Raw genomic sequence first — 26,882 nt, forward strand, 5'->3', positions numbered from 1 at the left:
GTCATAAAATACTTTTGTTAACATTCACTGTTGCCAACTTGATGGTTTTCGCACGAAATTTAGTCGGTATTCAAAACGCGAAGATTTTTAAGTTTTGTGCTTGGTGCGTTTTTGGTGCTTTTGTTTTTAGTTTGAAGACATCAAATTATAAAATCTTAAAAAAAATGAAGACAAATTTATAGCAATCGTAAGTGTGGTAAGCAATTTTACAAAAATTTAAACAAAATCATGGCACAGTGACAATCATAAGCGACAACGAAATATGTGCAGCACCTTCAATCATGCCAGAAGAAATCGACCGTTGTGCAAGAAACATTGATTTTTATTAATTTGAATAGGCATCCTTACAATAAAATTATGTATTGTGGCGAATACTGCGGCAACACAAAGCGAACAACGAGAAATAGGCAGAATGTTCGAGGAATGACGTAGAATGTTCCACAAAGAGAAACGTCAAGTTGGATGAACACTGCGAACAGCGAGAGAAAGAGAATGAGCGATAAACTTCAGAATGTTCTAGAGTTGCCATAAGTGCCAGATTGTTTCAAGGATAATTGTAACAGTGTTCATATAAAGTCCATAAAATACAACAATAAAAATGTGGTGCTTTTTCAAATTCAAAACTTGGCAACACTGCCTTTTGTTCGCTGCTTCCTCTTTTTCTTGTCGAGTTCGTCTTGCTCTCTCATTCTGGTATACATATTTTGACGTCAAGGCCAGTTGTTCTCAGCTCGATTGGCGCAATCTTGTGTTCTATCATTCTTGGGTAGAAGCCATTTTGACGTTGCTCTCATGAGAAGCAAACCTTTAAACTTCAAATTGTTTATCGTTTATTTCCTATATTTCGTTACGCTTTGAAAGTCATCTCCTTGTTTTTTTTTTTGAATTTTCGTTAATAACAAATTTTAATTAACATTTGAATTTTTGTAATGCTGTGCGGTTAATACTTAGTGTATGTGTTAAAAATGCAAAACCTGAAGCGTTTTTTTTATGTGGTGTTAAATATAAAGCAGATACCCCTAATTTGTTTAACGTGCCCTCAATATCCTTATACCATGTCCCCACCAGAGCTTAACCACGTAGTTATGGCTGTTGAGTTGGTTATCCCGATAACCCACTTGATTTAGCGTAGTTTCGCCATATAAAAATGACAGCACTTAACCATTTCACTGAGATGGTTAAAAGCTAACCAACTCGAAGCCACGTTGAAAGTCTATTACAACCCTGTGTTTTCCTGCCATCTGTTAAAATGTAAAAAATTCGTTCCCTACTAGTGTTTGCACTTAACTAAGATCGGTGGGGTACAATAACACCATACGCAATAACGCCATATGGTCTTATTTCCATTTTGTTTTGGAAATAAAACCATATGGCGTTATTTCCAATCCAGAAGGAAATAAAGTCATATTCAAATTTGTGCAAATGACTAATAAAGCCATATTCTGAAATGACACTCTCAAGGCGAATTAATAAGGCGGTGTTACCGGCGAATCTGAATTTTTCGCCGTAGAGAACATTACGTCCAAATGATGTGTTTGTTGTAATTCATTATTAAATTCGCCTTGGACACCCTCTTGAATTAAAAATACATACCTGTTCAAGATTCAATGTTGATTTATATGTAAAGTGTTGTTGAAATTCTAATTAATATTTTTTGTTCCATTCTGAATAAGGTTTTTTGTTCGATTCTGTTCACGTAAAATATGTGTGTGTACAGGCTCTCACCAGTTGTCGATACTGAATTAAATTGAGGCAAAAGTGAAAAATATATGAAATTGATACTGAATTATTTAATTTGATACAAATTATTACTAATAAAATGAAATAAATAATTATTTAATATTTCCAGATTTATTGGATATTGGAAAATAAATATATGTACTTAGGTAAGTTTTAATTTTGCGTGTGCATAACCTGGCGGGTGCACATTTGCTGGCTCCCCGCACCGCGCCGCGCCCGTTCGCGCCGCGCTCATGACCCCCGCGCAGGGTTGCCACTTTGGTAAATTGTTACCAAAATTGGTAGAAAAAATTTGGGTTGGTAAAAAGGTAAATTTTTTCTCATTTTGGTAGATTTTTGATGAACTTTCCGTTCCCGATTTATTTTTCGTAGTTATCTTTAAATATATTATAAATTTCTTTGCATACTTTTTATATAAATACATATGTACGTATAAATGTATATCGATATAATTCGCTCCATTCAAAACTAATTTTACTGGAATCCCGAGGAGCTTTTGATTGCCTAAATATTTTAAATGATTATTTAAATATAAAGAAAAAATTTGTATGTAATTACGCACTATGATTGTTCGCAAAAAAATAAATCAACGCCATTTTTTATTAATGAAAAAAAGTAAATAAAAAAAAATCAACGGTAATTTTAAGCAGCACATTGCTGGCTATACTCAAATAGTATTTGCTTTAAAACTCCATACCTTAAATTGTTCTAAAAATTCAGAGTAAAAAATTCGAAATATAGACGAAAAATTTTGGAATTTTTCTATATGTTGTATATAGTTTGAGTCCTCGATTTTTTTGGATTTAGTTAAAGCAATAACAAATTTTTACTCGAATAATATGGCGAATATTAAAAAAAAATCACAGAAAAAAAAAACTATAGTTTTGATTAAAATAAATAAAAAAATAACAAAACTATGGTTTTCGTTAAAATAATTATAAAAAAGTTATTGGTAGATATTTCCCAGATTTGGTAGATTTTTTTCAAGTGGATGGTAAATATTTTTTTTCGTCAGTGGCAACCCTGCCCCGCGTCTCGCTGCACTGCACTCGCGCCGCATTTCAGGTGACGATATGTAACATCAGGCCCTGTCTGCACAGGAAACCCCTGATGTCGTGATAACAATGTCACAAAATATATTTCCAATGGAGACCGCCTATTTCTTATGTGCTGCAATATATGTCAGCGCTTATTGCTTGACATCTATTGCAGGCAATTCGATAGTTTGACAGCCATATTTTCATTTGAAAGAAAGCGTGCTGGTGGTAACATCGATGAAATTTTGATATTAAATCAAAATAAAAATCTGTTCCGTATTGGATAATTTATGATTACGTTTTAGGAAATTATTTAGGTAGTTTTTTAAAGATTTAAATGTTTTTAAACACCGAAATTGAGAGAATGTTGTCTGGTGGCGTCATGCGGCAAATGCTTATTTCAAGACATCAAAGTGCCCACACACAAAAACTTACAATCACATTGCTCGTCAAAATGAAAGTTGGTAGGCCATCGCTGTTCGCCTGTAGAGTTCTGCGGTTAAGAGCAAATCACGACAATTTGGTTTAAAATTACAGTGCACACTTTCCACTTGGTCCAAAAAAAATCATAATAAAGAAAGAAATGCAGGTATTTAAAGAAGAGAAAACAAAAAATATATTGGGTTGTTCACGCTTGCCTGGTTATCAGGTTATCTGGTTATGCTGATATATTTTTTTACAGTTTACCACAATAAAATACACTACAGAATAATAATTTTTAACCAGATAACCTGATAACCAAGCAAGTGTGAACAACTCATATATTATTAAAAGGGCTATGTTCTCTTTGACGTACGTCAAAGGTCAAGTAGAATAACTGCTCGATTATATAGCTTAAGAAATAATAAGTTTAAAGACATTTTTACCAAAGTTGATAAATATGACATTTGACCAGTTTTGGTACACAAATACTCAAACGACCACAGGCAAAAAATATTGGCTACAATGCACAACATTCGCATTCGCAAAAGCTCCGCATTGATTATTGCGAATGCGAAAGCGAATACGAATGTTAAAAATAATGCGGAAGCTCCGCGGTTGCGAATGTGAATGCGAATAATCGCAACAACCCTAGTGTATATGTACAAATACAAAATACTATATGTAAGTGCAAAGAGATATTTTTTACTTTTTGTAAAAATGACTGCGACTGCAATATGAATGAATTTCAATTCCATAGTTTTTAGTTTATTCAGTTTGTAATTAGCTTTTTAAACTAATATTAAATAAAGACATTTATATTTCTTTGTTTAAAATACAAATTTATTTTTGTTTCTAGTATTCGCAAAAAAGCAAGACCACAAAACTAGTTTGTTAGGATATTTTAATTAATGGTAATAATATCCCGAAGTATGCCGGGATCCCGGGAATACCAATTTAAGATCCCGAATTCACAAAATGGTCCGGGATTGGATGCCTTATCTACTACCCAGCAAGAGCATGGTCACTTGTCCCAGTGACGTGACCGTCACGCGTGCCCGCTAAGGCTGATGCTAGATGAAATATTTGACAGATTCGCTTTTAGCTGAAACACAATGCCGGCGAACGGCGAAACAGGATTGAAATTTTTTTCGTTTTGAGTTGTATCGTTATTCCAGAGGACTACCTATGTATACAAAATTAAAAACTAAAAATAAATTTTATTTAACTTTTATATTTGGCTTTATCAAGTGAACGCCCAAATAGCTACTGAGGCCACCAAAATCGGATTGAGCCAGTACTCATGAAATATGAAATGGAGTGTGAGATTGGAGCAACTTGCGCTCAAAAAGTGTAGAATGCCACAAATTTGCTAAAATTGATGAAAATGTCCACGCTAGTTTGAAAAACAAACATGAAATTGGTGTTTACAAGTTTTCGGATTTAACGCTGCCGTCGATAAAAAGTTGCCATATGAACTTATCTTCTTGTTTGCATTTTGAGCGAAAAAAATTAGATTTTTTTTGAAAAATTCCTACATTTAACTTATTTATAAATCTACCCTTTTCCCTACACTCATTTTTTCGACTAAAATCCCTACGGGCAGGGAATTTTCCCTACATGGTACAGGGACCTAAAGCTCTAACTCAGCGTTTCTAAATCCTTTCGAATGAATGGATGAAAAATTAAGTACTATAAGGGCCGAATTCACAGTGCTTAGTTAAATCATTGTTAACTTAACCACCAACAAGAGTTTAACTAAGAATTTATATTCTGAGTCGCTTAGTTAACTATGGAAATTCGTATAGCATGAAAATATACAAATTCTAAAAATCAATACTTTTCTATTCAAATTTGAAATTCGTTCCACAAAAAAAATACTAATTTCACAAGAGTTTAACTATGGGGGCATGCTGGTTTCCACTTTTGCTAACTGAGCGTTGTAAATATAAAAATCAATAGTTAAACTCTTATCAGCGGTTAACCACGCCCTGTGAATTTGGCGCTAAGCCCTGTATATTTGAGCGGGACGATTTGTAGGGAATCAGAAAAACGGAAAAATCGCATATGCGGAAGATGCTCTACGGATCATTCTGAGCGACTTTGCGTAAGAAACTATGGTCTGGTTTCTCCAACTCAACTTAACTTAGTTTAGGCAATTTTTTAGACTTAGTCACGAATAAGCTGTGTAAAAAGTAGGCTAACTTTTGACTTAAGTGTAAAAAATGGCTAAACTAAGTTAAGTTGAGTTAGAGAAACCAGCCATATGGGTCTGAAACCATTTTCTAGCCAGCGAAGGGGAAGATTCATATCAGGTAATACAAAATTGTGTGGGAAAAACTTAAACAAATAGCTAATCTATTAGTGTAAGCGTACAAAACGTAGTGTATTTATAGAAGCTTTTATTTAATTTTTAACACATAAATGATCAGAATTGAAAAAAAATCGATTAAGCAATCGATTTAACGAAATTTGGTATGTGTACTTATTTTTAGCGTAGGACGGATGGTATTGAAAATAGGTAAAATCGGAAATTCGCCACGCCTACCTCTCATATAACGGTAATCTTCAGAAATACGTAAACTGCGATATTTTAGTAACTACTGAAGCTTATTAACATAAAATTAATATTTAAATGATTTTTAGACGACAAATAATAATATTATAAATTTTTGGAAAATTGGCACAGCCACGCCCAAGGCATAAGGAGTTTTCGCTATGCAAAAAATTTGTACAAGTTGGTACCAATTGTTACCAAATCGTGTTCGTTTAGCCAAAAACCCAGTAAAACTTGCAAGGAGAGAGCACAATTTTGACATTTCATTTGGAGGGGAAGTTGCAAATTCGTGCTGGGAAAATGTTTGCCAGTAAGAATTTGCAACCCTGCAAGAACAGTGACTATCATTTGACCAATAATTTGAGTAGCAAGACTGATAGATATTTCTGTCACTGGCTACCTACAAGTTTCTATCAAATTCTAAAGGGCAGTGTGAAAAATCTGATGGAAACTTTTGTGTACGCGTGATGCTTCATCTCCTTCTAACATATACGTTTTGGCATATTGCTAGACTGCTTACTCCCTCTGAGTTCGGCATTCAAATTTGAATCATCAGTGATGTAAATCTTCGACAATTATGAGTGATCAGCCTTGATAGAAATATAAGTCAGCAATGTGCAATCAAATATGATGTAATACCCGATCAATCATGACACATCATGACTGACATGTTTTCATATCATTGCTGATTACTCACAGTTGATGTAAAAATTCGTCAAGTCTGATCTCTCACGCATGATTAGAAATCTATCATTAATGACACATTTAATACTTATTTTTTTTTCTCTTATTTTCATAAAATCTTATGACCTAATTATTAATCATTAAAATATAATAAGTTAAATAATTAATGTCTTACGTAGTAAAAATTCAAATTTTTTTCATAAAACACATACACTTGCGACAGAAATAATAGAAACGATTTATTTCGGTGCATTTCTTTTGCTTATTTATGGCCCCAATATACATGGCGATTGGTGTCCAGTTGCTGGTCTAGTAGACATGGCTACCAGTATCTTACTTTGTATTATGTATAGCGACTAATCCAGTATACAGAATAGCGCTGACAACATCCGAATTTAGTATTTTGACATGTACATTTCGAAGTAATTGTCAAATTTGCTCCATATGTTTTAACAATTTATGTAAACATATTACAAAACCGTCATAAGGGTGAAATACAAAATTGCGCCACTAGATTCTATTATAAAGGTCTAGCTAGTTGTATGACAAACGCCATACAAATCCACATTTCAAACTTTGTAGATTAAACATTAAGGGCCGGTTGTTCAATGTCTGATTAGCACAAATCGGAGGTAGAAGCTCCGGTTAATCACAACTACTGCTTTATCGATCACATGTTACATGCATGATGTCGAAATCGTCGATAGTGTAGTGGTAGTGATAACCAGATATTGAACAACCGGCCCTAAATGAACACAAAGGAAATGTAGCCAAAAATTAGTCAAAATAACGCGTTTCTATTAGTTCTGCCACCAGCGTACATATGTACATACATAAAACAGATATTAAACAGAGTGGGATTTTTTGTAAAATACTTTTTCACAAAATCTTATAAACTAATTACTGAACATTAAAAAGTTAGTAGCAAATTGATTCATGTCTTACGAACTAAAAATTCAGAAAACCATAAAAACATACATACAGCTGCGTTCAAAATTATGATACCAAAATTCAGAAAGAAAGGTATTGCTTGCACATTAAACATTAAATAAACATTGAACATTAAATAAACATTGAACATTAAATAAACATTGAGTATTAAATAATCATTAAACGTTAAAAAAATAAAGGTAATTTAGCGAAAAATTAATCAAAATAAGGCGTTTATATTATTGCTGCCACTGGCGTTCATATGTACATACTTAAATCTAATATTAAATAGTCTTAAAATTATGGATTTCAACTGCCTTTTTGATATCCTTTTCCAACTCAACTGCACCTTTTAAATGCATCTATGTGGTATGAAATAGATTATCAAAAAAATTTTTATTAAAAAAAATTTTTGTATGTATACGGTAGTAGCCACATAATTAGGGATAGTATTTCTTTATAAGTTTTGACCATTTATTTTTTTATTTATTTGAAATTAACTTTTTTTACAAAGATATAGTTTATACCAAAACGTAAACCGTGCAACTGAAAGTTTCAAACCTTGTACAAGATTTATTAAAAATCGCAAAATTTCAAAAATGGTAATCAAAATTTAAAACTTTTAAATCACGTTCTCTAGAAAAAAAAATCGGGTATTCAGATTTACAGCGCATTCAATGTGAGCATAATATTTTGCAAATTTTGAGCGGCTAAGAACTTGCGTTGTTTTTTGATAATTTTTTACAAAGTATGTTAGAAATGTTTTTATATAGGTATATGAATATAAATTAAAAAAATAAATGTATCGTCAGAACGCAAAGTAGTGTCGCTGATATGTGTGCATATTACCTCGTACGATTGTGTCAACCAGTATGAGTTTGTTCAGTGGCTTTCTCTCCCATCTTCCGTCCCAGTTGAATTGCAGCAATGTTTCGTCCGTAAATAAATGTTTAATGACGCTGCCTACGTCCTCAGATACACCTTTTAATTTTATGATATATGTGGCGCAATCGGACTGCAGTGGTAGAGAACTGGCGATGTCATCTAAATTTGTCAGAAATTTCTCCAGTCATTCGACAAACCGACCTCTCAATCTTCTTTGCAACCACTTTGCATTCTCGTACCATCATATTTTGCGCTTCCATTTCACTTTTATTAACGGCCTGAACAAAATATATTTATTACTTTTTTAAATACATACATATGTAACTTTTTATAATACTGATTTCAAATACGACATAAGTTTTGCTGAACCTGTTCCAATACCTCGGAGATGTGGATTTGGTTTTGAACAATGGTGGTTTGCTAATGTAAAAGGACAATGAAAATTATACATGTACTCTTTTTTTAACCAACTTCTTGCTTTGCTTAAAATTTTGTTTGGGTTACAGCACATGTTGAAAAGTGATTATCTTACATTATGGTTAATTATATTTATGCCTTCTATCAAATCGTTTTGGGTTTTTAAGACCCTTTGAAGGTTTCCATAATTTCTGAAACAATGTTTTATATAAATTTAGTAAAAAATTTTATTCAGTTAAAATTTTTGTAATAAATTACCCTCATTTGAGATATTTGAACTGGCATTATTGTAATCGTTTTTTGTGAAAAAGCGCTTTCTTTTTAGAGGTGGTTGGTTAGCTGAAACCGACAAAAGAAAAGAAGAGAGAAGAGTTGTTGAATATTAACGATTAAATAATAGCTATACTTACCCTCATTTGAGATATTTGCACTGGTACTCGGAAAATATGAAGGAAGAGTGGTTGAATATTAATGATTATCCATCCAAATCCATCGAAATCTCAATTTGCACAGTGCTTAGCCGACTTGCAACAACAATTCCCATACCCGGGAAAGACTGAAGTGGCTCTTCGAAAAAGTTTTCTAATTTTTCAAAGGCATTGCATAACAGTTTTTCCGAGTTCGCCGTCTTTATTATACCTATCACCTTGAGAGGACCCGATTTTTGACTAAAACAGTAACAATCTCTCTCTTTATTGTGGTTTAAATTAAATGATCCTAACATTGAATCCGTATTTTCAGAAATATATTCCTGCCTTTCTTCAAGTCAACGATATTTGTTGCAAGATCTTATTTGCTTTTTAATCATCTTTTTTAAATATTGCATAAAATTTTAAAATTTATATGCTGAAAATGAGTCCAAAGGACCAAATTGCTTCACACAATCCGATAGGTGGAGTACTCCATGAACGTTAAAGCTTATAAACTCATCACCATATATTTCACCAAAGTAAGTTACGAAGAGTTCCAATATTTTTTGGGCAACGTCAGCTTCTGTCTCGGATATCCTTTCACAAGAAAGAAGTCTAATGGTACTATGTAACAGCAAAAAATTGTAGTATAAATCGGGGTTGATGGTATCTTTGAGGACAAAAATGCCAGTATAGAGCAAAAATTGCCTAAATTCCGTTGACTTCCAATTGTCCATCTCATCTAAACTTCTAGCTATGCGACTAAACTCTGAGGGAACCAAACTTGCGATAAAGTTCAACTTCTCATTAATGGATGTTACATTCCCTCTTTTAAGAAACAATTTTAATAACATTTTTGTAACTCCTAGGTCCACTAAGTGAATGCAATCAATCGGAAATTGGGATACCATTCTAAAATCAGTTAACTACAAAATACTTTTTTTCTCTTTAAATTCTGTTAGATGATGAGAAGGATTTGATCTGGATTCAAAGGATGAATCAGTCCTAAGAATGCCAACCTGCTTTGAAAAACAAACCCTGTTTTTTTATATGCACCTTCCTGGCAGCATTTGGGACATCCATTTTTTCCGTTGTGCCCAATAACGCCAGTTACAAATGCCCTAGCTGGAGAGTCACACGTAAACAAGCGTACGTTAAATTTTAACCGGTTTGGATTAAGGCCTACTTGAACTCCATTAATTCTTAATAACTTAACTTCATTGCAGAAGTCAGCCATGAAGCTATCAATATTTCCCGGCTTTTTGAAACCAGAAAAGCAAGCAATCATAAACGGTCTGATATGAGGGGCACCTACAATAGCTCCAAGGATAGGCCAAAGAACGCTGTTTGAACTTTTGAATAATTTTAAACCGTCGACTCCAACGTCAATTAAAACTTCTTCCTTATTTTCTAAACTAGAGATACTAGATGATTTAAAATAGTTCTCAATTCCTAGGTATATAAAATCTCCATCTGGAATCCTGCCAACATTAATTTTCTCTCCGCTTGTATCTAACAAACTTTTGGCAGACATTAGCAAATTCGGTACCCCAATTTTGCGTAAAGTTCGCAACAAATCGTCTAAAGAATTATGTGTTCGTAATAGCCCACAACCTAATCTCTTCAGTACTTTGTACACTTTCTTGCGGGAGCACAGTAATTGATTAAGATTCAGATGAATCTTCAGTATTCTCATCGAATTGTAGGTCAGATGAGTTTGTTGTACTTTCAGTAGATTCTGTACTAAGAAACGAGGGTCCTGGCTGTTCATTTGGATGTACAACACCACTACTTTCTAGGTTCACATTTTCTGCACTTTTCATTTGCCTTAGAGCTCGCAATTTTCTTACATTGGATTCGTAAATCCGTTTTTCTTTGGTCATTGCATTATTATATGCTCTTTTCTTCATTTTAAATTAAATATTTTATAAAACTAATCTTTAATTTTCACAGCACTTTGAATTTCGAGCGGCTTTTCGTTTCGCGACTTTCTTTTCTCCGTTGATGTGCACATTTGAACTTCTTCAGTACCAAGTACATTATAATCCGGTTTTATTTTTTACGTTTGCATACATTGAAATTATCATACCGCAATAAAAACATTAATTTTTACTTACCTTAATTTTTTGCTATGAATGGGGTCCAATAAATGGTAAAATTATAGTTTAAACTAATTAAGTTCAAAATTATATCCAAGTACGTCAGTACTCGAATATTATTTGGCAGGTACAACTACTTTTGTTTAGCACAAAATGCAGCCCTGTTAAATCTTGTGGTTACTATGGCAACCAACTACCGTTACTTCTATCAGCATTGCCACTCACATGATCAAACAAATGACAGTCATTCGCTACAGGGCCAAACCCACCAAACAATTTTTGTTGCCGGCAATAAAGCTGATGCCAGATAAAACTTTGTAGCTTTGCGTGACATTTATAACTTCGCCAGCAAAGCGCCAGACGCAAAAGGTATGCCACAATGAACGCCAAGAAAGCAATTTTGTACCGCTGTTTTACTCGTAAAAGTTGCTGTGGATTTTATATATTTTGCTTTAAAATTATCAGCAATGTAATTAAGTTTTATGTTTCTGCATGAAAACCCGAATTTGGACGAAACAAAATAAATATTAAACCGGCTGATTGTCAAAGCGCGCAAAAAGATGGGAGTTGGCCATCTTTTCGCTTCGCGCTGCAGCTTCAACGATTTATGTGGCATGCTTTGTGCATTTTCATACAATTCATCTTATCTGTCAAAGCGAATCTGTCACGTAAAGCGAAGCAAAAGTTTTATGTGGCATCAGCTTAAGAAAACGTCTCGCCCTCGGAAACAAATTTATTGCCGGTAAGATTGCCATAGTATCGATTTCCTATTACCAGTCGCTCTAGAACGTCCGCCGAAGGCAACTCGCCTGGGCGAGTCGTTATCTTATTACCTGAATGCGTAATTTTCTTATCGTTTCAGACAAGGTGAATTAAAGAAGGTGGGATATATTAGACGATTTTGGATAATACTGTTGACAACAAATGTATAAGTTTGGGAATTTTTGATTACTTATTTATTCCAAAGTTGACATGAAAGAAATGATGTTGCCGATTTGTTACCACAGCAACAAATCGGTGAGTCGCCAATTTGTTGCCATTGACGATTGTTGCTCATTTCTCCTGTTTTGCTTGGTGGGAACTGACATATACAATTTTGCATATGTGTTAGTTTTCGTTGTGAATGTGTTGGAGTTTCTGTCAATCGCGTCTTGTAGGGTCCCTTTGAGTTCGGCCTTCAAATTTTAATCATCAGTGATGTAAATCTTCGAAAATTATGAGTGATCAACCTTGATAGAAATATAAGTCAGTAATGTGCAATCAAATTTGATGTAATAAGCGATCAATCATGACACATCAAGTCTGCCATGTTTTCATATCATTAAATATCAAAAAATTAGAAGCTAAGTACATTACATCAAATTAGAAGCTAAATACATTACCCTAAGCGCAGTACATAAAACATTAATAAACAAAGGAAATGTGGGCAAAAATTAAGCAAAATAAGGCGTTTCTATTATTTTTGCCACAAACGTACATATGTACATACTTAAATCTAATATCCTAATATTATAAATTACATTGAGCTCAATTGCCTTCCTGATTTCTTTTCGAACTCAACAGGACCTTTCTTTTTGAATGCATCTAAGTGGACTGAAATAGACTACCAAAAAATTTGTATTGTTAAAAGATATGTACATATGTATACGGTAGTGGCCACATAATTAGGGATACTATTTATTTATATGTTTTGACCATTTATTTAAGAACTTGCGTCGATTTTTGAGAACTTTTGACAAAGTATGTTAAAAAGGTTTATATATACCACCAGTATAAGTTTGTTTAGTGGTTTTCTCTCCCATCTGCCGTCACAGTTAAGCTGCAGCAATTCCTCGTCCGAAAATGAAAATTTAATACCGCTGGCTACGTCCTCAGACACACCTTTTATTTTTAACCGACTTCCAAAAAAGGAGGAGGTTATCAGTTCGTCGGAATATTTTTTTTTTTTTTTTTATGTATGTTACCGCATAACTTTGGACCACGTCAACCGATTTCGATAATTCTTTTTGCATTTGTGTCTCAGAGGTGGTCCCATACTAATCTGGTTAAGATCCGATCAGCGGATCATGAGATATATATATATATATATTTTTTTTTTTTATATGAGAGTTGAAGTCGGTTTTTTTTTTGCTAAAACTTACTTGTTTATATATGTAATTGACCTTTGAAAAATTTATGTACAGTGAAATATGTATTCCATAATATAATTCATTATCATGGCTTGTGCATACTCTGGATCTTTTAATTTTGTTTCTAATAAATCCACAGCGCAATAGGACTGCAGTGGTAGAGAACTGGCGATGCGATGCAATTTTTTAATATTGGATTCGTAAATCGTTTTTGTTGCTCATGGCGGTATTAAAAGCTCTTTTATTCATTTTAAATTAAATATTTTATAAAACTTATCTTTATTTTTCCACTTTAAGTTTTGAGCATCTTTTCGTTTTGCGTCTTTTTTCTGTTGATGTGCGCATTTGAACTTCTTCAGTACCAAGTACTTTATAATACGGTTGTATTTATTACGTTTATATATAAAAAGAATGTCATTCCACAATGAAAACTTTAATTTTTACTTACTTTTGCTATGAGCGGGGTCGAATAATGATAAAATTAAAATTAAACTAATTAAGTTCTAAATTATATCCAAGTACTTCAGTGCTCGACATTATTTGGCAGGTACAACTACTTTTGTTAAGCACAAAATGTAGCCCTAGTGAATCTTGTGGTTACTATGGCAACCAACTACCGTTACTACTATCAGCATTGACACGCACTTGATCGATCAAATGACAGTCATTCCCTACAGAGCCAAACTGGCATATACAATTTTGCATATGCCTTAAGGCCCGTCCACATAAAACTTTGGCGTTGCGTTGGCGTTGGCGTCGCTTCAACAGCTGACTATGAATACATGAATTCAAGTGCAGCCGTCCACATAGCCAAAATTCGGCAACGCTCACGCCAACACAAAGCAAAAAGATGGCCAACTCTCATCTTTTCGCGTGCGTTGCTCGTCAGCTGTTGCAAATAAATAACATTGTGTGAAATATTTTTCCTTTTTAATCAAGTGCAGGCAAGAAATATCGTTTTTAATGCAATTATTGATATTAAATATTAATTTATCTGTCGTTAGTATGTTAATTTAGTCGCCCAAGCATTCACTGCCAAGCGTTCATTGTAGCAAGCATTCTTTTAACGTGCGTTCTGTCAAACCAACGCCAACGCCAAAGCCAATGCGAAAGTTCTATGTGGACCGGCCTTTAGTTTTCGTTGCGTATGTGTTGGAGTTTCTGTCAATCGCGTCGTGTAGGGAAGCAGGATTGTGGCACACGGTTGCATTTTTGTCAACATTAATTTGAATCAACGAGTTCGTTAAATTTAAAAATGAACAATCTTGTTGCGATTTACTAATGAAAGAAGTAGGTAAATATTCGTTTATTTAATTAATTCCAAACATTTGAAAGGTACTCGGCTGAAAAAGCTGTATTCGTATTCGGAACGCACTCGACACCACTGTCGATATAGGAAATCCGACAGTGACTTCCATAAAGAAATTGAAGCGTATGTTGAAGAAAGTCAGAATAAGAAGAAATATACGTATAGGTCCTGTTTTGGTTTCTACCTGCAATAATTTAAAAAAAAAATATTATGCTCGAAATGCAACCGTGGAAGTCAGCTGGCAGTGAAGCTTGCAAATGTTTGCTATTTCCTGTTCGCGCAAAACTTAGTAAGATTCTCCCTTTGGGAGAGTAAGGTACCTTATTCTCTGAATTTTGTTACTGGCTAATTCTTACTGGCAGTTGCATAGCGAACACTCCTATATTCAACAAGTTAGAAGTGACAATTCAGTTGAGCTCTCTCATAGCTGACTGTAATGTCAAAAAATGTAAACAAAGAAATTAACCCTTTGTTATGCATTTACCATATTTGATAAAACTCAACGGCCCGTAGCTATAGTCAAAATAAAGTCGACTCCTAAAGTTAAAAGCAGCTTTTTGACATAACTTCCAATGGGATATCTGTCAAAAAAGCCGCTTTTAACTTTAGAGTCGACTTTATTTTGACATAACTGCGGGCTAATATCTTTGAAATGAAAGTTTTTGTAGATATGAAAATTTTTAAAATCTCATTAGAATCAGCTTCATTTTAGGTATTGCATTTTCGTTTTAATATAAATGTGGAAATGCTTACTTACACAAAATTACACACTAAGTGAAACACACTCATTTATAAACCCATTTTGGCAATTTTCTTGCTTTTACTAGCCCAATGTTTTTAAGTATTTATTTTTTTTATTCAAATACTTAATTTTAAAAATATATTGGACATTTAAAAAAAGGTTTGATTATTCTAAATTTACATCAGAACTTAACTTCCATAATTCAGCTATTAAATTTTTGCAATTCGACATTTCCTTTCCATTAAATTTATTAAAAGTTAATTTCAATTGCTTTATGTCAACAAGGAATTCCGGTTTAGGTTTTATTAGACCACCATTTGAAATTTGGTCTATCCATGTATCTGAGTGGAAGATTTTCTCTTCATATTCGGTATAATAATTCCTGCACCTGGGAACAAACGCGTCCGCTTAGAAATATCCGGCTGCGATGGGCAACAAATAAAGTCACTGGCACTAAAATGGTCTTCGCGCACATGTGAAGAGTCTCCTAATGAAGTATTGATGCTTCGGAGTTTTAAAATAAAGTTTGTTGTCCTGGCTCTTATTATGTATTTAAAATCAGTCGCACAGCTCACAATTGAAAATTTATATTAAAAAAAATTAAAATCTTTAATAGTATAGGGTTAAGAGTTGACATTTTAGTCGCAGTAGTAGTTTGTTATGCCTTGGCCACGCCTACTTATGATTATACCAGTTTCTCCCAAACTTGGCACAGTTGTTGACCTTGGTAAAACATACCAAACGACTACAAATTTTTAAAATCGGATCACATCCACGCCCACATTCCATATAACGGTTATTTGGACAAATACGAAATCTTAGATAAATCAGTAAATGCTGTAGCTAATTTATTTAAAATTGATGTTTGCAATAACTCTTTAGCGGAAAATCCGTTTATGATAAAATTTTGGAAAATGGGCGTGGCACCGCCCACTTATGACCACGTATGTGAATCTCGGTAACCGTTCGATCAATTTGTACCGAACTCGGTATGATTATTGTGCTTGCCACATAAAAGCAAAACATTGAAAATTATTGAATCGGACTAAAATTACGCCCAGCATAGTTCCGACAAAAAACAAATAGCTAGCATAAACCCTGGACCTGTAGCGCACTCCCGTTGGCTAACCAAGGCCGGCCGAATTTTACGATTGTACGTTGCAACAAGTTCACCACCTTGTAACTTAAAAACTCTAGAAGAATACCTAATAAGAGTTTATGTTCCGATGTAATTTAACATGAAATACTGGCATTATACATATTATATACAGCAGCCCGCTTCTATTCAAATTTATTCGCCTCACGCATTTCTTCCCTCCCGTTTATGCGTAGTTCGCGAATTCATGAAATAAAGATCTTCGAAAAAGTGGCAACGCACTAGCGAGAAACTGCACAGTAGGGTTGTGGATCTTTTGGCCTCATTTTGAATTTGAAAAACCTGTTGGTACCAGAAAATGAATCGTATTATATTTAAATTGGTTTAATATACTTTCATTTGAATCTATTTGAATTTATTATATATTTGAACAATTCCACGTAACTTTTCCAGTGTTGTAAATCCCTAGTAAACAGCTGTTTGTGAAACGTGGCGTTGCCGGACTTGCACTTCTTGATTTCATGAAATGATGCCGAATTCATGGTTAACTTTCATGTATAATTGAATTCATGAAATAGTGTTTATGCAGCCAATTTTAGCCCAAATTCATGAAATGAATTCGTGAATTAGCCTACGCATAAACGTAGTATATATGTATGTACATACCAGGGATGCTGCGAATATTTGCATTCGCATTCGTTATGCGAATGATTCGCATCATTTTACATATTCGCATTCGCATCAAATGATACGAATGTTTTGCGAATGCGAATGTGTACATGGGCAGAGAGTCCACTCTAATATTGTTAAAACGGCTCTAAGTCTGTCTAACCGGGGTGCGGACAATAACCGGCTTTTTGCTTCAGACGCTAAACGGTTAGATAGTATATCAAGCAACATTGATGGGCCTACTGCTTAAAGTCTCGGTGAAAATCCTCTCGATTGGAGGAAAACTACACTAAAATACGATAAATTGACAGATCTGGCCCGCAAATATTTGAGCGCTCCACCCGCCAGTGTTCCAAGTGAGCAATTGTTCAGTGCAGCAGGCTTTATATACGAGCTTCTAAGAAATCGCCTCATGGGAGAAAGGGTAGCAAAATTTTTTTTTTTTTTAAATATAATATGCCTAGGGTTCGAAATTTCAGACTCTGGTATCGATACTGAGTACTCATTCTGGCAGCGAGCTCATGGTATCGATACTCTTAAAAGTATCAGGGATATAGTAGCGATACTACTCAGTATCGGACGCATTAAAATACGTTTTTTGGGATACTAAAATTATTTTATTCTTCAATCATATATCTAGTTATTTCCTGAAATTAAAACAATATAAATTTAAAATATTTGATTTTTATTTCATTGCAGAACTTACTTTTCGGTTGGAAGTAATTTTAATGTTAAATGTACATACATACATACAAATATATATACATATATATATATATATAAATATATATATATACCCAGACAGCAAAATATCCGGAAACGTAATCGAAAATGGAAACAATTTCGTATAAATCCTGATGTTTCATCCGTTTTCCGATTCCATTTTCGGACGTTTTTCAGATCAATTCTCCCAATAAAGTGTTCATCCGAAACGTATATGCAGAAAACTATCGAAAATGGTTGTAAAACGGATGCGCTATTTTCCTGAAATTTGTCTGATTAAATCTTTCGTTGAAAACGATTTCATTATGAACTTCACATAAACAGTTGTTAAAGGCTAAATAAATGTTTAGAGGACTTGAAACCACAACCAAATATTTTTTAACGGTGTGAAATTTCATAATCCGACTTTTATGGTAGCTGCCGAGTTCCTTAAATGTAGTTATAGTCATTTTGAAGTTCACGACATACAATAATACGACAGTATACAACACCTTGTGAACTCCCTAAATAATCTCTATTTTGATAGATTGTAAGATATTTCCCTTCATGTACATCCACATGTATGTGTATGAATGGTAATTACATGATGTTTAGGTTATTGACAATACAAAGCAGTGGTAGAATGCCAAATAGCATTTTTTAACAATATTTTCTAACTTGATACTTAGATACTTAAAAAAAAAATTGAGATACATTTGATTCATTTTGTGTTTTTTACGATACATATTTTCATGACGTCGCGGCAACACTGTTGGCCACAATATAACCAGTAAACAACCTTCGGTGAATTTGGCGGCTGCCTTCCTCGGGGATGAATATGCTAGGGATGAAATTATTGGTACACACGCCTTCCAAGCACGCAGGGTTGCTTTTAACAAACAAAAAATAATTACCTTCAAATAGTTTCAAAAAGTATGTTGTAAAACGAAATTTATTGAATAATTCCACATAAAATGGTATACATCATGGAACTTTTCTACTAATTGACATGAAATTACTATCTCAACGCTCGGAGCGCTGCCACTGATAAAAAAGAGAAAATTTGGAAATACCAAACAAAAATTTTGAGATTTCTCCTTGTGAATAAGAATGCCATAGTTTTTACCTAGCTCGTGTGACTACGCAAAATTTTGACAGCTTGTAAATATGTATACACATAAAGTTGTTGGCGGTAATAGAGTCAAAATCAAAATGGAGAAAAGAACAAAAAGCGTACGTTAGTTGTCAGTTATAAAATAAATCCAATTTATTTGCGAATATTTGTTTATTCTATTTATTGAAAGGCAACTACGCGAAAAGCTTGTGTTAATTAAATTGATAACAGAACCTGGCAGCTCGCACGTTGTCTAAATTCTCAAGTAACATAAAATCCACAAAAGAATACATTGCTTGTATTACCATCAATACGCCATGTATAAATTTTAACAAGACACAAAAATAGAGCTTTCGCACGAGCGTTTGTTTGGTTTTTCAACACCATTTATAATTTTCTTTTAATAAAATCACTATTTGTCAAATGCTTAAATTTATTTATCTAATAATAATGCAGCCTACAACCCTGATATCTAAGAAAAAGTTTGAGGAAGGCCATTAAATAGCAGCACACAACCCCGTGCCTTCCTCAGGAGTGAATATAACTACAACAACAACGACTACTACAACAACAACCCAAAAAGGTTGGTTACTGTCTATACTGTGAAATTAACTAAAAACAAGTAAGAAAAGTCTAAGTTTGGGCAGAGCATTAAATAACCGGCGCAAGTATTGAATATATGTTTTTCACCTTTCTGAAAGCTACCACTGCATGGTAAGCTGGGGTGTATCAATTTTGAGTAAATTAGCGTCTTTAAATTTGGAAATATTGAAGTTTCAAGCATTTCTGAAATTTACCATTATATGAAAAGCGGCCGTAATTTTAGTCCGATTTCAATAATTTCCATCGTTTTGCTTTTAAGTGGCAAGCACAATAACCATACCGAGTTTGGTACAAATTGGTAGAACGGTTACCGATAAAATTTTATCATAAACGTATTTCTTGGTAAAGAATTGTTGCAAGCATCAATTTTGAATAAATTATCGAAGATTTTGTATTTCTCTTAATTACCGTTATATGGGATGTGGGCGTGGTTATTGTCCGATTTTAAAAATTTTCTGCCATTTGGCATTCTGTACCAAGGCCAACAACTGTTCTAAGTTTGGAAGAAATTGGTGCAGCGGTTACCAAGATATACACATATAACCATAAGTGGGCATGGCTACGCCCATTTTCCAATAATTTATAATGTTTTTATTTTTCGTCTAAAAATTATTGTAAATATCAATTTTGAGTGAATAATCTTCAGTAGTTACTAAAATATCGCAGTTTTCGTATTTCTAAAAATTACCTTTATATGGGAAGTGGGCGTTGCTACAGTCCAATTTCGCCCATTTTCAATACCAACCTACCTTGGATAAATGGAAACCTACATACCAAATTTCGTTGGGATTTCTCAATTTTTTCTCGAGTTATCGTGTACACAGGCACAAGTGCGCTCGGGTATAATTAACTCAACAAACTTAATAACTCTACTCTATTTTTCGTTGTATACTAGCAGTAATAACAAAATTTGCCATAAATAATTCAAAAATGTCATATTTTCCTTTGTTTATTTACAAACATATGTTTGTGATCAGCTGATTTTCTTAATTGCAAGTGTTTGTTGGGAAAAATTTTCCAGCAGAAATTTGCAGCCCTCTATCACATTTTGCTCTCTAAATTTCCCCTACTTTGCAAGTTTTTCCGGTACGAGAACGGGTAACCAGTAAAGTTTTTTAAAACTTTTGATAGTTTTAAATACGAGTACACTCCTAATATTTCACAACAAAATATGTTAGTAGCACAATTGTACAAATTTTGAAATAAAATACTGCAACTGAGCAAATTATTTGGAACAAGTTCAGAATAACTACTTTTCTCTACCTTGAATTTCAATAACATCAGTAATCATTATTTTCCCCAAAAAAATTTATACTGTTATAATCAGGACTAAGACCCCTATCGATCTTAATAAAAAATTTTAATCAGAGAAATGTACGTATTCTTTGAACTTCAATAACACCAGTAATTATTATTTCCCGCACAAAAATATTGTACCGTTATGATCAGGGGGGAGATTCTGTAACCAGTTAGCGACAATTTTCGAATCGCTATCGCATTTTTTGACGCAAAACATATATATCATGCGTCATGGTTACAGAATCTCCCTCCAGGACTAAGAGCCCTATCGATCCTTATATAAATTTTTTTTTATTTTGGGAATTGTAGGTATTCTACATTTAAGCCAATTATTTTTCTAACGGAACTTTTTGGAGCCATTTAAATTTTTTGGTAAGTCATTTCTTTTTTCTGTACAATTGAAAAACTGCAATAACGGTAGATTAATAGACGCGTCACTTTTCAAAAAACACCGATGCATCGATACATCGACTATTTATAAATCGATTTATAAATTTGCGATGCATCGAAGCAAAACATCGATATTTTCGATGTATCGATATTTTTCCGAAATCCCTAAATTCACCCAAGGTTGTGATTCGCGTGCTTAATCGAAACAAAAAATATGCATAACAATCCCTTTAGGCAAAAGCCCGGATCGTGTTCTAAGTACAAAGAACGATCATCTGGAGGAAAATGGAAAACAGGTAGTTCGAACAACAATTACGCATTCAGTAAAAAAGAAAGAGAATGGGGCAAGACCAAGTTTACACCAGTTGTTCGCATTCAAGCGGCGACTCCGTGGGCGACTTTCAAAAACGAAATAATTCAAAAGCAACACGAAGAAACTAAGGCTTCCAAAAATCTCAACATGGAAAGTGAAGAAGCTAAACAGTTTTTGAAGAAACGGGAAGAAAATTTTCGGCGTTTGCAGATGATTGAAGCCAAGAAAGAGGATGTCTTATGGGAGGATTTTAGTGAACCTGTTCGGTGTAGAGAAAACGGTAATCAAACGAAGAAAAGCGAAAAATTTTGTAGTGAAAGAAGTCAACCAAATATAAAAATGCCATCTAAACCCAATCGTTCTAAGAAACCAGTTCCGTTAGTGGACAACAGCTTGCTAAGAAACTTTGACAGCAAGAAACTCTCTTTTAAACAGAATAATACCTTACGCAGAGTTATCACAAAAACTACAAATTTTGCAAGAGGAAGTACGCTTGAAGCAGTAGTCAAAGACTTGAAAAGATGTGGAGTTAAACGAAAACAACCAAAAAGAGATTAGATCTTAATGTATACATAAGAACCCAATAAACTATTTTTAATTGAAAACTTCAAATAATACACTTTTTAAGATATCATCGCCTGGATAAAAGCTTATACGGTGTTCGCATGAGGCGATTTTCCAGAAAATTTTAGAGGCGATTAGTTGAATCAAAAGTTGGCTGCCACATTCATTGGAAGCGATTAGGGAGGGGGTTTAGTAGCGCCCCCAACTATTTCGGGCTATTCCATCCAAAGGGGTGGCCCGATCCACGCACTCAAGTCAAGGGTCTACACATTATTTTAACACCCACTTTTGTAATTTTAGGTCACTAATTTATTTACAAATTGGGTTTGAAATATGCCCTTTTTTGTACAATTCGGAAATTAGCGTACTATTCTTCTTAAAGCAGCCACTTCAATATATTTTTGTATTCCCCTTCACTTTACACTTTACTCGATTAGTTATAACTTTCTTTACGACTTTAATATTAACCAATTAATCACAATTCATTAAATAAAAACACCAAAATCACGCGTCTGACTTTGGTTGCATATGCAAATTAAATGGAGTTCAGCAGTCAAACTCCAAAATATGCAAAAGAATGAGAGACAAAAGAAGATAGGATATAACCCAGTAGCATTAAAAATATACAAAGGCGTTCTCAGCAAAAGGTGTTCAGCTCCTTTTCTTCGCAAAACAGAAAGAGAATTCTATTTTGTGAGGGTTATAATCCCTAAGTGCGGCCAAAGGCCGCCTACGCAGAAAGGTTTTCTCTGCAAAAGGTGTTCAGCTCCTTCGCAAAACAGAAAGAGAATTCTACTTTGTGAGGAAGGAATTCTACGCAAAAATACATTTGTTAAAAGGAACATTTTTTTTATAAAAACTTGTTTTTTCTATGTTAAATTAACTTTTTTATTCTTTATTCAAAATCGCCCGATATCTAATTTGGCATTATTTCTTTTATTAAAAAATCCCACGGTTTCTGTTAGTTGGGTCATATTCCATTTCAAACTGCTTAGTTTGCCTAAGAAAATTCCGTTTTCCCCCCTTTTTCAAACGGTTCTCTAGGGGCCTGTGGGAGGAGCCCAAGGGGGCGTACGCCTTTTTAGAAAGTGGGGACTGTCCCCTTTCTAGTGGGGGGTTGCTGTAAAATCGCCTCAAGAGGCCATTCCATTTTTAACCGACTTCCAAAAAAGGAGGAGGTTATCAGTTCCTCGGAATATTATTTTTTTTTATGTATGTTACCGCATAACTTTGGACCACGTAACCTGAATTCGATAATTCTAATAACATAACATAAGTTAACATAAAGGTTGTTTGTAACAGCCTAAAGGAATCGAGATAGATGTAGACCAGGGGTCTACGACAGACTCGACGGGGTCTACGCTGGCATGAAAAAAATATCGGGGTCCACGAGTGCTAAGTGGGGTCCACGAAAGTTTTTCTGGTTTCGGTAGTAAAGATCCAAAATGGTTGCTTGATAACCTATATATTAAACTTAAATTTTTTTGAGTGGTGTATAGTGCTCTTGACATACTGCTGCACTCACCGTCACTTTGTGTCTTGATACGTGGGGAAGCCTTAAAAGCCACATGCAGACTAAAAAGAAACGGATGTTGGTATAACACTGAGTGGTGCGAGGCGGAAGTTGCTGGCGGCAGAGATTTGAGCACTTGTGTCTTTTCAATGCTACAGGATAGTACGCCACTATTACCTTTGTTGAAGAGATTCTATAATATTAACTTCCCTGAGGCTGAGTGCTGGTTTACTTCCAGCATTGAGCTCGGACTCGCACATTGTCAAACAAGTTCGGCAATGCAAGTCTTGACTAAAGCACCAAAGCTTCGGACAGTGGACATCATCACCACCAGCGCGACTTTTTTGTAATTCTTCACCGACTGATATTCTTGCATATATTGCGTACGCAAATTTCCATTTTTTCTTAAGGTCGTCTACCGTTATGCATTCATCAATTTCTTGCATCGGCGCTAGAACATCATGGAGTGCCATTGCTTTTTTTTTGCGGTCTAAATAGTCCTTGAAGCTCACGGAGTAAAGACATTCATGCTCCTGGTACAAATATATACTTTTCTCAATACTTTCCCTCGTCCACTTATATGTCAATGTCTAAAAATTACAAAGCATAAAATTTCGCAAACTTATATTCAATTTTCAGCGTGTTTTGCAGCGAAAAATTCTTTTTGACACCGAAGTCATAAAAATAGAATAAAGAAAAACGTCATACGCAACGAAAATATCAAAAGCAAGGCTAGCAAACTTGCTAGTCAGAATCAAGCAGATTGTACTGGAAAGCGATCCCGTACTCGGTTCTCTGACTATTGAGAGACGGAGAAGTTACCAGTTTTAGTCCAAGAATTGTTTGCTGGTAAATGTCAAGAATGATGATGATGATGAGAATATTCTCTCCATCGTGGGTAAATGTGTTGTTTGGCAACCAAATTGTAAACAATAGAAAAGTGCACTGCTAATTCATGTTGAAAAGTATTTAATTACTTGTTTAAGTGGATTCTAATGAACTTGAAAGTATTTTTGGTTATTTACATGTGTGAGCTGAGTGTGTTTATATACAAAATAAGCAAAAATTTACAACCAAAATTTGGAGGTTATGTTGAAGTTGACAAAAGTTACCATTTTTTACTAGAAAGCGATCCCGTACTTTTCAATGTTACTCTCTCGCTCTGAGCGAATTTTTATTTTCTGACAGTTTTAGGTCGGTGTTATGCAGACAAACTTTTGTTTGCCAAATTAAATGGCGGCTGCTTAGTTTGCTCGGAGGTGGTTATGTCGAGTTTGGCACAGGGTTGCACGTTCATTATGGTTTTCATGGCTATTGCCAACACGAAATGAGAATTTCAGATGTACATAACGCGCAAAATTTAAAATTTTTGTATATGGCAACACCGAATTTGCTGCAGTTTGACCAAACAAAATTAGTTTGCTGTGAGAGTCGCCAAATTCGCTCTCTCCGAGTTTGCTGCAATAACAATTGCACGCAGTTTGCCAAACAAAATTTCTGCATAACACCGACCTTATTACTAGTCCGAGTCCGAGGAATACGGGATTGCACCTAATATAACGAGGTAAGACCATTGAGAAGCACTCTCATGATAAAAAAATAGGAAGGTAGAACCGCTGAGAGGAATTTTTCAAATTCTTGACGTTTGCAAGCAATTTAATTTTAAAATTTTACACACATTCTCAGTTTCAATCTCAAACAACTTTGAAAATTTAATTTTTTACTCTCAATTTTATATGATTTTAAAATGTTGGCAAACTTCTTAAAAAAAGAATCACCGCCGACGAGTTGAGAGAGCGGTTTTACCTTACACCCGATTTACATGATTCAAGTACTTGAAAGCAATTCTTGCGTGTTCTTTTTTGTGGTTTCTATTTGCTTTTACACGTTTCAATTCTGTTGAATTCAAGTTTTTGGTTCTTTAAATGGGAAGCAACGAAAATGCCAAAAGCAAAGCAAGAAAGTTGAAACGACTTGACGGTACAGACGCATGTGTACTCGTCCCTTTTCTTCTCACCCCCTCTCTTCCACATGCGAGCAGAATTGAATTCAATACTTGAACTGTGTAAAAGCAGTCTTACTATTAGTGCGTTCCAGAACGTCTACGATTTGCAGGTTTTGCAGGATTTAGTCCAAAGTCGTCCCCGTACGCCACGTTCACATAAGGTTTATTAAAGGCTAAAACAGCTGTTCCTTTAAAACTAGCAAATCCTCCAAATCATGAAGTACGGAAACAGGCTATATGCTTTTATCATGGGCACTCTGATGCAAGGCACATAAATACAGGTAAAAGCCACGATCCAGAAAATAAAGGTCGCCATTCGCGAACCGCTAACCCTCTCCTCGTCGATTTGACAGCATCCACCCAATCGCTGATGTCATAAAATACTTTTGTTAACATTCACTGTTGCCAACTTGATGGTTTTCGCACGAAATTTAGTCGGTATTCAAAACGCGAAGATTTTTAAGTTTTGTGCTTGGTGCGTTTTTGGTGCTTTTGTTTTTAGTTTGAAGACATCAAATTATAAAATCTTAAAAAAAATGAAGACAAATTTATAGCAATCGTAAGTGTGGTAAGCAATTTTACAAAAATTTAAACAAAATCATGGCACAGTGACAATCATAAGCGACAACGAAATATGTGCAGCACCTTCAATCATGCCAGAAGAAATCGACCGTTGTGCAAGAAACATTGATTTTTATTAATTTGAATAGGCATCCTTACAATAAAATTATGTATTGTGGCGAATACTGCGGCAACACAAAGCGAACAACGAGAAATAGGCAGAATGTTCGAGGAATGACGTAGAATGTTCCACAAAGAGAAACGTCAAGTTGGATGAACACTGCGAACAGCGAGAGAAAGAGAATGAGCGATAAACTTCAGAATGTTCTAGAGTTGCCATAAGTGCCAGATTGTTTCAAGGATAATTGTAACAGTGTTCATATAAAGTCCATAAAATACAACAATAAAAATGTGGTGCTTTTTCAAATTCAAAACTTGGCAACACTGCCTTTTGTTCGCTGCTTCCTCTTTTTCTTGTCGAGTTCGTCTTGCTCTCTCATTCTGGTATACATATTTTGACGTCAAGGCCAGTTGTTCTCAGCTCGATTGGCGCAATCTTGTGTTCTATCATTCTTGGGTAGAAGCCATTTTGACGTTGCTCTCATGAGAAGCAAACCTTTAAACTTCAAATTGTTTATCGTTTATTTCCTATATTTCGTTACGCTTTGAAAGTCATCTCCTTGTTTTTTTTTTT

General features: G+C 34.4%; 1 protein-coding gene and 1 long non-coding RNA gene across 3 annotated transcripts; one reads left to right on the top strand and one right to left on the bottom strand.

Annotated features, from left to right (window-relative positions):
• Positions 1-7,531: 7,531 nt before the first annotated feature.
• LOC118743628 lies at positions 7,532-8,860 on the bottom strand. 2 transcript variants are annotated; one of them, XR_004993485.1, is made up of 4 exons: positions 8,786-8,860; positions 8,591-8,673; positions 8,218-8,531; positions 7,532-7,730 (listed from the first exon to the last, which is right to left on the bottom strand). It is a non-coding gene; the product is annotated as an uncharacterized LOC118743628 (long non-coding RNA). The 2 variants fall into 2 exon arrangements; XR_004993484.1 differs by having other exon boundaries at positions 8,591-8,850.
• A 12,517-nt stretch (positions 8,861-21,377) lies between these two features.
• On the top strand, positions 21,378-22,157 carry LOC118743629. The gene has a single exon (XM_036476394.1). It carries the CDS (start codon positions 21,447-21,449, stop codon positions 22,101-22,103), a length of 657 nt encoding a protein of 218 aa, XP_036332287.1. The 5' UTR covers positions 21,378-21,446; the 3' UTR covers positions 22,104-22,157.
• Positions 22,158-26,882: the final 4,725 nt, after the last annotated feature.

The sequence above is a fragment of the Rhagoletis pomonella genome, unplaced genomic scaffold (genome assembly GCF_013731165.1).
Source record: "Rhagoletis pomonella isolate Grant_MI unplaced genomic scaffold, Rhpom_1.0 Rhpom_scaffold_00007, whole genome shotgun sequence".
NCBI classification, from domain to species: Eukaryota; Metazoa; Arthropoda; class Insecta; order Diptera; family Tephritidae; genus Rhagoletis; species Rhagoletis pomonella.